Raw genomic sequence first — 14,967 nt, forward strand, 5'->3', positions numbered from 1 at the left:
CCTTACTAACTCAAGTACCGAAAAATGTAACGCCTTACTAACTCAAGTACCGAAAAATGTAACGCGTTACTAACTCAAGTACCGAAAAATGTAACGCGTTACTAACTCAAGTACCAAAAAATGTAACGCGTTACTAACGCAAGTACCGAAAAATGTAACGCGTTGCTATAACTCAAGCACCGAAAAATGTAACGCGTTACTAACTCAAGCACCGAAAAAAATGTAACGCGTTACTAACTCAAGTACCGAAAAATCTAACGCCTTACTAACTCAAGTACCGAAAAATGTAACGCCTTACTAACTCAAGTACCGAAAAATCTAACGCGTTACTAACGCAAATACCAAAGAGTAACGCGTTAACTAACTAACTAACTAACTCTCTAGCCTTCTGAAACCCGAAGGTTTATGGTTGGTTGCACCAAGACAAGCCTTTTCCATGTGTCCCTATCCTGGGCAAGATCAATCAAATCGTTTCCATCCTTACCAATTTTAGTACATCTCAACATTATCCCTCCATCTTCGTCTTGGCTTTCCTACAGGTCTCTTACCATCAGGTTTCCCAACAAGAATCCTGTAAACTCTTCTTTCCTCTCCCATTCGTGCCACATGGCTTGCCATCTAAGTCTTCTTGATTTAATTATTCTGATATCTGGACATAAATACATACAGGTATTATATAGTTCTAAATTATGTAACCTTTTCCACTCATCTGTCTCCTCATCCCTTTTAGGTCCAAATATTTTTATAAATATTTTATTTTCAAATACTCTTAATTTATGTTCCTCTTTCAATGTAAGGGACGAAGTTTCACATGCATATAATACTACAGGCCAAGCTACTGTTTTGTAAATTTTAAGTTTTCGTTTCTTAGAAAGTAACACGCCACTAACGCAAGTACGAAAGAAATTAACACGATACTAAACCAAGTAACGAAAAAATTATGCTTTACCTTCTTTTGTCCAAAACTAATAGAAATTATAAGAATTTTTGATTCCATAACAACGTAAATTTACTCTGACTTATATTTCTTCCGCGAATTGTATCTGAGTTTCTGGACCTTTGACTGGTGCAGGATTAACCCTCTCTTCTCTCCCTGTCTTCACGGAGGCCTTGCCTTTGTGTTACCTGTGCTTCGATTTGGCAACACTGCTGATGCTACCTTCCCAGCCGTGACAAGAGCATCACCGCCCGGGGCACTGGAGGAACCGCGGCTGGGGTGAGTGGGAGGGTTCCAAGGGAGACTCCAGCCACGCCCCCAAAACAGAAACAAGTTTGTGTGTAGCGCGCGTGAACAAAACAGTGTTGCAATCCCAAGTGAAAATTCCCTGAAAGAGAAGAATATTTCCCTTTATGCAAGAAAGCTTCGGTTACACTCCGTGATTTATCTACACACCCAATGGCGTGCACAAGAGGCGGGATTGGGGGTTTACTTCCACCTTTGGCCCAGTGTTCTTAAAAAAAGACGCCAAGTTAGGAAATGATTGCAAAATGAGGCCTAGCTAACAAAAACAGGATACGTAACCCCCTTTTCGAAAATCCTATAAACACCTTACCAATTCTTTCGCAACATAACGTAATTTTTTTTTCACAAAACCCCAATTTATGATAATTGTGTCACGAATTTTGCCTTCACACCCTCCCCCCAAAAGCGACCTACAGTCGGATTCGACAAATTTAGGTAAAAATGGCAAAGGAAAAAATGGCAACGGTAGAAATGGCGAGAATAGAAATTGCAAATACAATATATTTTGATTTTTCATGAAAATTGAGAAATTATATGTCTTGCATTTCGCAGATTGAAATTAAAAGTTAATATACTTTTGGTACCTTTTAACATTAATTTGTCTTCGAATGGATACATTTTATTTGACGTTTCCAAAAATAATTATAATGCCGTTTATTTCTTTATTTCTTCTGGCAGAAGTTACTGCCGCTATAGCATCACATTAAAAGGTAACCTTTGTAAATAATTTGAAGCATGTGTGATTCATGAAACTTAAGTTGGGAGCGGGTGCAGCATAGCATAGCAGGGCTTGAAGCCAGCCCTTATCTACACCCTCGCACTAATTTGTGTCACTGATTTCTCTCAGAGAGACGAACTTGTTTACTATTTCAAGATGAAAATTGTTAAATCTCGGATTTCTAAAAACAAATTGATTGAAACAAAATCATGTGTGTTCCTACAACCATAATCATCCACCTGGTTCCGAAGTTGTAATGATAGGCAAGTGTTCTAATGATATGAAGATTCGAAATAAACATCCGTGCAATCCAAGTGAACCTAAAACACTAGAAGATTCGATTTTGAACTGTATAAGAGAACATTTCATACAATATACTTGACAACTGCCAAAGAAGAAAACTAGGATAATTTATACCGACAGTGCTAACAAAAGAACAATGCAGGATTTCTTACGAGGAGTAGCACATAACTTAAAGTTGCAATGCATGTAAAGTGACGATATCAAAGGTGAATAAATATTGTTGAAACCCAACGTGAATAAATATTTTCCTGATTAAATACGGTACCTATTGTAAAGTGACGAAATCAAATCAAAGATGAATAAATACACAGCATCAATATTTTTCTTCTTTACAATTTACTTAGGAATTATTTATATCAATTTTTTATCTTTTGCTTCCTGTTTGTGATTTCTAGTTTCGCCATTTTTCCATTTGCAATTTTTCACTTTGGCCATTTTTTCCATTTGCTATTTTTACTTGGCCATTTTTACCGGACACCGGTTCGACACCTGAAGGAGGCACATAGTGCTTCGGATCCCACTTAAAACTGTAAATCCAACCTCGATTAACCTGTTTGTGCATAAAGTGGATTTAAATTTCCAGGGAGTCGGTTTTTAGTCAGGGTAGTGATTTATCGACACTCATAAACCTTCCTAATACCCCCCTCCCCCCACAATTTTCACAAAGGGCCAATTTAAGGTAATTTTGGCTTTAAATTTACCCTTCCAACGCCCTAAATACGAACTTAAGTCCCAGATAGAGTCCGAAAATCCGAATTCTCCCTCTTTTATTATTATTATTATTATTATTATTATGGTGGGGCAGTACGAGACCCCGAGCCACATAGATAATAATAATTGATTGTGTACGGTTTGTTACGAGTTCGTAAGACTCTGGTGCCTTCCAATTAATCAACTCAGCTGATTTCTCCTGACTTAATGGATTGTTTTGGCAAACTTAAATATATCCAAATGGTGTTCAGATATTTGAATAAAAAAATTGTTAATATGCATGCACTATTCGTTTAATTATAGAATAAAATCATAAAGTGAAAATGTTTTATAATAATCAATGTAAAATCACCAGTGTCAAAATTCAAAGAAAAATAAACAAATGAGAATTATGATAGAGAATGTTGCTGGATATGTTTAAAAATTGCCACTATCTCAGATTCCTATTGAGCACACCCAATGTATTTACACTGTTCCACAAAACTTAAGGACCACCAAGGGATTATGAGCAGTAGAGTTTTAGAGAATATTGTAAATCTTGAGAATAACATTACAATAAAATATCTCTTCTGGACATCGTCGTTCCAAGTTTTTTAAGCTTTGTCACGCTACACTGGCGTACGGAGAGAGGGGTTGATGAAGCTTCAGACCCATTCGAAATTGAGAAAAACAACATTTTGCGTTCATATATTCGCAATTTCCGTGGAGCATTTGTTACGGAGTTCCTGTTTATGGATAACAATGTTCGCTCGCACCTGCCCACGTATTGTGTCGGAATTCAGGGAAACAGAAGACATCACTCGTATTGAGTGGCCTGAATGCTCGCCGGACCTCAGTCCTAACGAGTATGTTTGGGATGCTCTTGAACAGGGCTTATGAACGCCAATATGGTACAGATTCAACAGGCAAGGAAAATGATCAGCAACATTGCAAAATGGTATACACGGTGACTGCTGTTTTTGTGTGCGTTTCCTTCTGTTCCCATTGGTGTTAAGTTTTGTGGAGCAGAAGCAGTGTAAATATAATGAACTTTGCACCAAGTGGCATATCGGAAATGAAAGGAACACTAATTTAAAAATTTGTATTAGCCTCACGTAATTTTTTACTTAAAACCACCGACATGCTTATTGCTCTTCGGTAAAAATACGAAATTTATGTAAATTAATTGTTTAGGACACCAGTGCTTCAGACTAAGGATAAAAAATGTGATTTTTCCAGAACTTTGAAAAAGTTTTGTTACAGGGCCCGCCTGTAGTGTATGCCCAAGGTCCCACATCCTGTGTTTCGCTTTTAAATTATCTTTTAATTAGCGGGCAGTATGCGAAAATGGGGAATTTATTTGTGAAAGGGTTTTTTTTGTCTTATGGTTTGGCAACACTGCTCGCAGCTTCCAGTGTACTCGCGGATCAGGCGTTCAGCGAACTTCCGAGTGTCAGGTCAAGAGAAAGAGCGCTGCAGTGTAACGGTGGCCGGTCGTGTTTTGTTTGTGCCGGCGGATTTGGAAGTTGCGGGTACCAGCAAGTCTCGAGCTGGAAGAAAGGTGTGTTCACGTCAGATGTTGTTGTGCGGAGTGCAGTGAGAACGGAAATGGGCGAAAAGAAAAGCAAAACATCGGAGGAGAAAACGCGTCGAGTGCGATACAGCCTCGTCCACATCCGTCGACGACGAGAGAAGGCCGATTTCGACGACGGCGACGCTCGACGCGTGCGACGAGTGACGTTGCGCGAGCGTCGAAAGTTCATGAAAGGTGCCGTGCTTCTGCAGGTGATTCTCATTGTCCTGTTCGCAGCTTTCGTGGATTATGGCCCCGGTACGATGTCAGAGGGGATGCAGTTCCGATCGCCCCCGCAAGATGACGCGGGTGTCGAAGTGCTGGAAAGTGAATTGGACGCCTTTAACGAAACTGACGTTGAAATCTTTGACAACGAAACGTCCTCCTTTGACGACAAGGGAGCCGCTTTGAAACAATCCTCGGACATTCTCAGCCAAGTAAATGACTACGCACTGAACAAGCTGGAACTTGAGTACGATGACGTAAAGAGTCAAATAAAAAGATCAGTGCGGGAAGAACTTGCTCTGAATGACTCATTACCAGAAGACGAGAACGTGGAAAGTCTTCCTGCCCAACAGGAAAGACTGCCAATCAAAGATCAGTTTGTCCACTCCTATCCAAGTAAGTCATCCTATGCAATCTTGTTTTCTTTTTTTCTAAATACGAATTTGCATTTTCTTTTGTTTTTTTTCTTGAACCTTGCTTATGAGTTGTTTTCAGTGCACAGATAGGCTACTCGGGACTGGCCCTACAGCTTAAAGTGAGATCCGAACAACTATGTGCCTGGACCGGGTATCGAACCCGATACCCTTTGATTCTAAGGAGACGACGCCATGGGGCAGACCCGTTTTCCTTTTTGATGAAAAATGAAAGAATAGAGGCTGGAAGACGGATCAAAACTAGGGCATAACGGTAAATTTAGAACAAAAAATGACCAGAAAAAGGGCGTTGAGGAAATTTGAGCCCTGTTTGGGTAGGGGTGCAATCCAATGCCACGAAATTAGCGAAAAAAATAGCACGGAGGCAAGGGGTGTTTCTTTTTTCACCACACAGCTAAATACCATACAATAGTGCTTCAAAGTTCAATTACACTTAATGAACATATGGGCTATTCGGGACAGGTCCTACAATTTAGAGGGAGATCCGAACCAGTGCAGTGCGTGCCTAAGGGGGGGGGTTGGTGGGGTTATAACCCCCCTTTTGGTTCAGTATTTCTAAAAAAAGAACGTCAAAGGCAGGAAAATATGGTAAAATTAGGAGCAACTACTTTAAAAAAAATGTACCCCTACACATATCCCCTCCCTTTCGAAGATCCTGGACACGCCACTATGTGCCTTCACCGGGCTCTAGTGTCGAGAACCTTTGATTACAAGACGACAGCTTTACTACCACGCCATCTAAGACCCTACAAAATATATATTTGAGCTAAAAGAGCTAGTCCATTGCGTTTTCTAGATGGAGACACACTGCCAACCGTCTAAAGATGTTTGCCTTGTAATCGAAGAACCTAGGTTCGATTCCAGACGAGCCGGCGTCCGTGGCGGAGTGGTTAGCACATCGCGCTACGACCCCCAGGGTCCCGGGTTCGAATCCCGACCTGGGCATGGGTGTTTGTGAGTGTCCATTCATCAATTTCATCATATCATCACTCATCCCCATCTTCGCAAATTAGGCAAAAGTGGCACAAAAGCTAGGTAAAATAAAGCAAATCAATCAATCGATTCCAGACGTATGCACATGCACACTGCTTCATGTTAAACTGTAGGTCCAATCCCGATTTACATATGTGAGCATAAACTGGACATAAAACTGTCATTTGCTAGCAGTAACTCGAACCTAGAACGTCGAATGCCCCTTAAAGTTTTCACAAAGGCCTATTTTATAGCATTTTTGGCTTTAAAATTACAACATACATCTAAATACGAACTTACATCTCCTCCCCCGATGAAAAAAAATCTGGACTAATCTCTGGTGACTATAGTGAGGTATCCTCAACAAACGTTTGGCAGGGCTTGGTGGTGTTGAAGGAGGGGCAAGCAAAGTAATTTTGTCCAGGGGTGGCCAAACGAGTCTGAAGTTAACATGTTCCTGCAACGCCCTTATAATAATTAACATAAATTACTATGGCTGGAATGAAATTATATGTGCGGAATATATAATTTTAGGTTGACATCCAATTTTATGAACATCCGTGTTGGAGGATATATTCATCAAGTAGCTCAACTTTTCTGTGGAAAGAGAAGGGATGTTTATATATAAGAAACCCAACCCCTCACCCCCACTCCTCAGTGACCGAGCGCGTTGAACAGTCGACGCATGGTCTCGCTAACGAAGGAACCAGATTCGAGTCCTGTATGTCCCCATCAGTTTCATACAATCACCTTCCATCTTCATCGTCGCAGTTAGGCAATAGTGGAAGAAAAGGGACATATAAATGAGAATACTAATTGATGGGGTCCTGCCCAGGAATTTCAAAGGAACTATAATTTACAATTTCTTCATGTCCCTGATTTATTTTTAAGAAAAGATGCATCAAAAGGAAGGGCTATAGGTTTCACCAGAAACCTTGGGTTCTGGAGAGGGGGTTAGATCCTAGTTTATCAGTTCTGAGGATTTGCCCCCAAAAGTTTTACCTTCGCTAGAAAACTAATGCTCTTAAGTTTTAAAGCCGTTTCTAATTGGAATACATCAGTTTTATAGTGTCTGATTTTGCCTATTTTACTCAGAAGTGCCTATTTTAACTGCCTTTTTGAGTGCCTAAAATGAGAAAATAACGAAAGATCGGTTATGTAAGTCGTATCTCACGAAACATAAAAACTTCAGGCGTTTTAGCAATATGCTCCGTGAATCACTGATCAACAATCAGAAACAAGATAAGTCAATATAATAAAAAATACTAACACCATTAAGCCTTGTTTCCATGATAAGAAAAACTCAATATGCTGACCAAGGCAGAAATTTATTTTATTAAAAATATAAACTAAACGTAACGTTTCAACCTTCTAGCAAGGTCTTCTTCAGACTCTGCACCAAGTACAAATGTAATAAGGTACAAAACAGGACGATATATATATATATATACACAAAAATTACTCCCCTCCAGACTTAGAAATAACTTCTTTTTTTTTACCTTATTACATTTGTACTTGGTGCAGAGTCTGAAGAAGACCTTGCTAGAAGGTTGAAACGTTACGTTTAGTTTATGTTTTTAATAAAATAAATTTCTGCCTTGGTCAGCATATTGAGTTTTTTTGAAAAATACTGACTGTGAGTTGCCAGAAATTATTTTTATATCACTTTCAACTTAATTACTTTTGTATTCTAATTCACTGCTCAAATTGTCCGAGTGTCTATGATTTTATTCCTATTGTATTTTATTGCACTTCCTTGTCGTTTAATTTCTTTGTAATTTGAATTTGAATTTGAATTTTATTTTCTTCCGTTGACCCTTGATTAAAAGGGCATGGAAAACGTCAAGATACATAATGAAATAATAATTAGCTTAGTTATAACAAAAAAGAAGAAACATTGTGTAGTACATTACATCACTACACCAAAGTAAAAATTGAAAAATACACTTCATTACACTACAATAAAAATAAAAACACATTATCATTGTTGCATGATTGAAATAAGAATACAATTAAAATACATATTGTTTAGTACATTGGCCTTGTATTGTCTTGTTCCATGAATTCTCTAATATTGTAGAGAGCTCTCTCTGTCAAATATTCTTTATTTTAATCTGTGCTTCTTGGGGTTAGTTGGTATAACTGCAACAGCAAAAAAGTCAATTCAATTCATTTCAATCTATACTGCTTGCATTTCGAGTTCCTTTTCTTTAATTTAATTATGTCCGTCAATCACTTTGCGCGATCGTATTGGGCATACGTCGGCATCGGTAAACAAACGTTACGCCGGCCTCTGTGGCGGAGTGGTTAGCACATCGCGCTATGACTCCAGGGGCCTCGTGTTCGAATCCTGGCCTGGGTATGGATGTTTGTAAGTGTCCCTTCATCAATTTCATCATTTCATCACTCATCCCCATCGTAAATTAGCCAAAAGTGGCACAAAAAGCGAAGTAAAATAAATCAAATCAAACAAACGTTACAAAGAATCCCCCAGCTAAGAATTTCCGAGCACCGTGTTTCCCATATTTGATTCCAGCACCTAATCTTTTCAAAGCCTTTCCTCTTACCAGTAAAGGCGGGGCTTAACCCCCACCCCACCCCGCTCTAAATCGAGTCCTTACTAAAACAAACTCTGCCGGAATAAGAATTTCTGCGAATGAAGCAAGGGTTCAGCATTCTTTGTTGAGCAAACAATCCCAAGCGACGCACCGACATCGGGTTTCAAGGTCGTCTGAGAGTCACGTGTCTATCTCTCCCCGCAGGGTGACTCACCCTCAAGGCCGCGTGATTCATGGGGGCATGGATTTTTGTTTTTTTTACTGGCCAGGTGAAATTTTATACCATTGTTTCTGTTATCTTCCGACAGTCCTGGAAAACCTGTTTTCTTCGTGTTTTCTGACCCATGGTTTGTGTCACGTAATATGGTGGTAACACTTTGCTAGCTTAGTGGTTAACGTCACTGTCTTGCAGTCGAGAACTAAGTTCTATTGGCTCTGGGGGAATGTGTTAATGATCAGACCTCATTTTAAGTTGAAAAATATTTGTACTTTCCTTGTTTCGCATCACTTTTCTGCCTCTGCAGTCATCGCGGCGACGGAGATGAATTTATGAAAGGACACTAGCAAAACTTTATAACTAATATTTTCCCCTAACTTTTAAAGCTTGAACGAGGTGTGTAAAAGTTAATAACGTAATAGAATAACTTTCCATTTGAGTATACTAGCTGCAACAAAATAATGAAAAATAGTTGTGCTAGAATAATCAGCCATATGGTGAATAAAATTGATTCACTTTTATTGTGCACACATGCCATGAAGGCATATGGAAAGAGGTGGAGGTAGAATTCCACATATTCTTTATCTCGGCCATAGTTGGGATGATGTGATCAGCATCACGCCCGGTCGCCTTTCCCCCCAGGTACCTAATGATTCGAGGCTTGGTGGGCCTCTAAGCCGCGCAGAAACAGGGAAATGACTGGAAATATTCCTGACCCAGATCATCTTAGTTCAGTGGTTTCCAAAGTGTGCCCCGCGGCCTTGATTATAATAGTTCTTATTTTAAAATTATTATTATTATTATTATTATTTCTACATGAAAAGTTTTTATCAAAGGCCTGACCGCCCCTACAAAAAATTCTGGTGACGCTCATGCTGAGAGGCAGTGATTTATGCACATATATCCACCCCCTAAAAATTTCACCAAGGCCCGATTTATGGTTATTTTGCCCCTAAATACGAACTTACACTCCACCGATGTACACTTCTCTGGATAAACTCCTACTCAGATAAAAATAGTTCCTTCTCTGTGCCCATGAATACATTGGTTTTAGCTGCAAGCTCACAATACAAGGTCCCACAACATCAATATACCAGCTACGTTCGTGGCTATGGCTTGCTCACATGAACTATATTCGTACGCGCAAGTTTGTCGTGCAGCTATCATTCCAACAACCAATAGGGTTTCTCGCTAGCCATTGTGTTTGTTTACGTTGGCTTCTTTTTTAAAGTTAACAGAGAATAAGTGGCTGATTGTAAGGGTTGGGCATGTCATACAAATTCCAACTTTTTTTTATTTTTAAACATCTGGACTCAATCTTTAACTCGTGACCTGACACTGTCATGGCAGAGATGTTAACGTAAAAAACGCCTCAACTCGTCAGTAGAGGGCAGCTCTGATTGTAAGAACAAGCCCTCACTTGATGGACGAGAGGAAGAACATGCTGAACTGATAGAAGCTATTAATAGCCTTTAGGGAGAATGGCGGGGAAAAAGGTTACGCTGAAAATATATAGCGTTATGTTCTTATCATTTTTTCACCTTTTCTGGCCGATCTTCGCGGCGTAGTGGTTAGCCAAAAGAAGTACAAAAGCGAAGTAAAATAAACGAAATTATCAATTAATCGATAATGAGTGATTACATGGCGTGCTGTAGTAAAAACTCAACAAAATGTATTATTGATAATACAATGGACCTGGTCAAAGCAAACTATTGTAGGTGGCAGCACCCCTGTTTTGTCCCCACGCTTGTGATCGGCAATTGTTCTCCCACATAAATACATGGGGAATTTGATGCCGAACGTGCTGCAATTACATTAAATTGAAAGTTTAATATCATCTTAACCTCAGAAATGATGTCTGAACATGATAGTTGAATAATCAGTGCTGTAAAAGTAAGATGTTTGAAAATACGATCGTCGACAACAGAAAAGATATCGGAACTTAAAAAAGCCTTAAAATTTGCACAGCACTTGTTTACGTCACTTGCAATATTCACAATTTAAGTGCTTTATTGTTGTGAATCCGGTAAGGAATAATACATAATAATTCCGCGCGACTGTACTTTAATTTTTATAGTTTTTTTTAATAACAGACTCTTTTTTCGTGATAACATACTTTTCCGCGTGCCTAGGTCCTCTTATACACATTTTTTGAGAATAATTATTACAAGAAATGTTTTATCTTCTATTTCATTTCTCGCAACCTCTAGGACTTTCATATTTACAGGAATTGTAATTTTAAAATTATTGTTTCCAAAAAACGGACGAAAATACATGGGAAAATGTATGCTTGTAAATACAATGAAAAAATACGGATAGGGCATAGTGTCATAGTGTATAATATAATGAATATCATGTGCTTAGGCACGTAATATATACTGGGTGAGTCGGTTAAAAGAGGCCCCGTGGAAAATATGCTCCTTGCATGTAGGCAACCCTGGTACACCGAAGAGAAGAGCGGGGTAGAGAAGAGTCCAGGATATCGGTGCCAAGCAGTTTCGGCAACATGACATAGAGGGGGAATGAAAAGAAAGTGTCCAGTAGTGACCTTGAGGCAGGCAGCGTGCAGGTCAGTTGAGTTGCGAGGAAAGTTGTGAGTGTGGTTCGGTGGGTCAGCATGGTGTTAACGGTGCAGCAGCGTATCTTTGTTGTCGAGACGTGTGAACGCCTCGGTTCTTGGAAACAGTGTGCAGATTTGTTTACGACGGAGTTCGCGATGAATGGAGTTCCAGCGAAGACCCCAACCAAATCAGTAATGCAAAAACTGATTGCAAAATGGCGGGAAACCGGATCCGTGCTGAATAGGCCAAAAATGCGTCCAAAGACTGTCCGAACTGAGGCAAAGTTGGGCGACGCAGCGCAGCTAATGTTACGCAGTCCACGAAAATCATCTCGGCGTTTGGCACAACAGTTGCAGGTGTCCCAGTCAACCGCTATGCGGATCCTGAAGCAGGACTTGAACTTGCACGCATTCAAAGTTACCGTGATGCATCATGTGTTGGATGTGGACAAGGCAGCTCGCGTGCAGTTTTGTGAGTGGTTTCTGTCCAATATTGCTCCGGAGGTGCTGCAGGATGATTATTTGTTCATATCCGATGAAGCATGGTTCCATCTGTCAGGCTACATAAACTCCCAAAACACGCGACACTGGTCAGGTGACAATCCACACGTGTTCGTGGAGGTTGCACTGCACGCCCAGAAACTCGGTGTCTGGTGTGCCGTGTCGTCACGCCGCATTCTTCCATGAGACTGTGAACTCGGCTCGTTACATCAGTAACACAGGCCTCCCCGATGGCGCAGTGGTAGCGTCGTCGCCTTGTAATCAAGGGGTCCCGGGTTCGATTCCCGGTGGAGGCACATAGTGGTTGGGATCCCACTTTAAACTGTAGGTCCAGTCCCAATTAGCCTTACTGTGCATAAAGTGGACTTAAAACAACAAATCAATCCAATCAACATCAGTAACATATACAACTTGTTTGTTGAACAATTGACTGAGGATGAGCGAAGGAACGCTTACTTTCAGCAGGATGGAGCCACGGCGCACACAGCATGTGCAACGATTACGCGCATTGAGTCAGTGTTCCCGCCTAATCGCGTCATCAACCGTGGCACGAACCAATCTTGGCCACCTCGTTCTCCAGATTTATCGCCCTGTGATTTCTTCTTGTGGGGAGCTCTAAAGGGACAGGTGTATAGCAACAACCCTCACACACTCGAAAAACTCCAGAACAACATTATCACAGCTATCCAGGCCATCCCGCAGGATGTCCTTGCCCGTGCTTTTCAGAACATGTGGTATCGTCTGCACACGTGCCTCGAGGTCAACGGAGGACATTTCCAGCACCTCCTCTAGGTAGGTTGTTGTCACACTGTACTGTATTTACAGAAGAGATGGTTCATTCATTTACGTTTATGTCAAGTTGTATATACTGCTTGGCACCGATATCCTGGACTGTACTCTACCCCGCACTTCTCTTCGGTGTACCAGGGTTGCCTACATGCAAATAATTTTGGGAGTTTCTCATGCTTTTTCAGATTCCAACCCCCGCCGTTGAATTACACATACGCGCAACCAGAAAAAAACAAAACATATTCCGTAGTGCAAATAATTTAATTTTAGTATTATCGACCCGTGGCAGGTAGGGACAACCCAAATGACGTCTAGTTCAGTGCTCTTTGTGCAGGGTCATTCCATGTCAGTTCAACCAGGCCAGGGAACCCACCATCTCAGATTTTTATGAAACTTTGTACATTCAATCCTTCCATGGTGGTAAGAAACCACATAAAATTTTTCGCCTCTAACTCATCTGGTTTCAGAGTTATGGCCTCTCAAACTTTCAGCCAAGTCTCGTTTTCCTTCATTTCCGAAGCCCTCATTGAAACCTGCAGTGCTTTACAAAAAAAATTCTATCTCGCTCACACATTATTCAATCCTTTTGAAATTTCACAACAATATTAACCAAACAATAGGCATTTCAGAAAAAAATATGACATCACATGATATCAATATTTTAGTAAAACAAAAAATTAATAAAAAAAAAAATTAGCGGGATTTTGTTGCCGAAAACATGCCTTGCTAAAATTTCAATTATCATTAAAAGGGAATGAATTAATACCAGCATAAGTATTTTTAAAATTAACCTGGATATGTATTCTAACTTACCCAGCAATAAAAGTTATGGTTATTTTATTCCTTCTATAAATATAATATACTTATGTCTGATATTTGGATGAAATTGCTTCCGGAGTATTAAAATATTTTGGTTAACTCAAAATCAATCAAATAATGTGTTATAAATTAATCAGTGAAGCAAACTCAAAATTCTATACTTTTGTTTATTCTTTGAGCATTGTTGTCTTATTATTTCCTTGTTTATTTATAAAATAATTTATCCATATATAAGCAAAATATATATGGTTCAAAAAAATCTTTGTTTAATGTTGTGTTCTTTGTAAGCAGCAGTTTGATGATATGTCAACATTACTTGAGAAAGAATAGCAATGAAGATGACAATAATGATAATAATAATAATAATTTATATTATTTTATTAATATGAAATCATCATTGAACAATATCAGTTATTATGGTATCCCCTCCTGCTTCAACATTTGGTGTTTGATGATTTATCCATATAGATATTTAAATGTGATTGACCAAAACACAGGTTTAAAAATTACTGAATATTCCATATATTGCCTATATACAGGGTGAGTCATAAGTCTCCATACAAATGGTGGAAATGATGACTAATGTTTGTTTTTCCTTTTCAGGCAGGTGAACCAATGAAAAAGAGATGCCACTAACGAAGGAAGAACGGATTGACATCATTCTGTTGGCTGGGAGTGGTACCACCCGTCATGTAGCACGTACATGCAATGCAACCCATGACACTTTGGCCAAAGTTCGTCGCCGACGAAAGCAACAAACAACAGCAACAAATGAACCTGTCCTTCTGAATTTCTTGATAAGTTTGGCCACGGTGTCATGGGTTACCTGCGTTCTGTGTGTTGCATTGCATGTACGTGCTACATGACGGGTGGTACCACTCCCAGCCAACAGAATGATGTCAATCCGTTCTTCCTTCGTTAGTGTCATCTCTTTCTCATTGGTTCACCTGCCTGAAAAGAAAAAATAAACATTAGTCACCGTTTTCACCATTTGTATGGAGACTTATGACTCACCCTGTATATTTTTTACCTTTCCATATATGTGCATGCAACTTATACAAAAATTTACTTTGTGACACAAGTTGTATACTTTGACACATTGGATTATTGAACTTAGAACCTTTTGCCATCCAAATGTATGATTCTTTCCTGCACTGATATCATGCAGATGTCTGAGAAGTGGTATGTCCTTCCAGATGTTGTTCCTGGTGGATCAACAACAGCCAGCACATGGGGAATTGTTACTGCACATATATCTTCATGTCTTGGCCAATAGAATGATGGGGAAGGAGCATGGGAGTGAAGAAACTTTACATCATCATCTCCTTGATCTTCATCACTTGAGATACCATTCCAAAATACCAC

The 14,967-nt window shown here is 39.7% G+C and overlaps 1 protein-coding gene across 2 annotated transcripts in view; it reads left to right on the top strand.

The window, feature by feature from the left end:
- Positions 1 to 14,967, top strand: part of Rh50 (Rhesus blood group-associated glycoprotein Rh50) — a 117,090-nt gene that overhangs the window by 56,673 nt on the left and 45,450 nt on the right. Inside the window, exon 1 of one of the 2 annotated variants that reach the window (XM_083114139.1) lies at positions 4,399 to 5,148. The exons of the other annotated variant lie outside the window; for it this stretch is intronic. Coding sequence (XP_082970265.1) covers positions 4,563 to 5,148 — 586 coding nt within the window. The 5' untranslated portion in view covers positions 4,399 to 4,562. Of the gene's footprint in view, positions 1 to 4,398; positions 5,149 to 14,967 lie in introns of those variants that run through there. 2 annotated transcript variants of the gene reach the window in all.

The sequence above is a fragment of the Lepisma saccharinum genome, chromosome 28 (genome assembly GCF_977018435.1).
Source record: "Lepisma saccharinum chromosome 28, izLepSacc3.1, whole genome shotgun sequence".
Lineage (NCBI taxonomy): Eukaryota > Metazoa > Arthropoda > Insecta > Zygentoma > Lepismatidae > Lepisma > Lepisma saccharinum.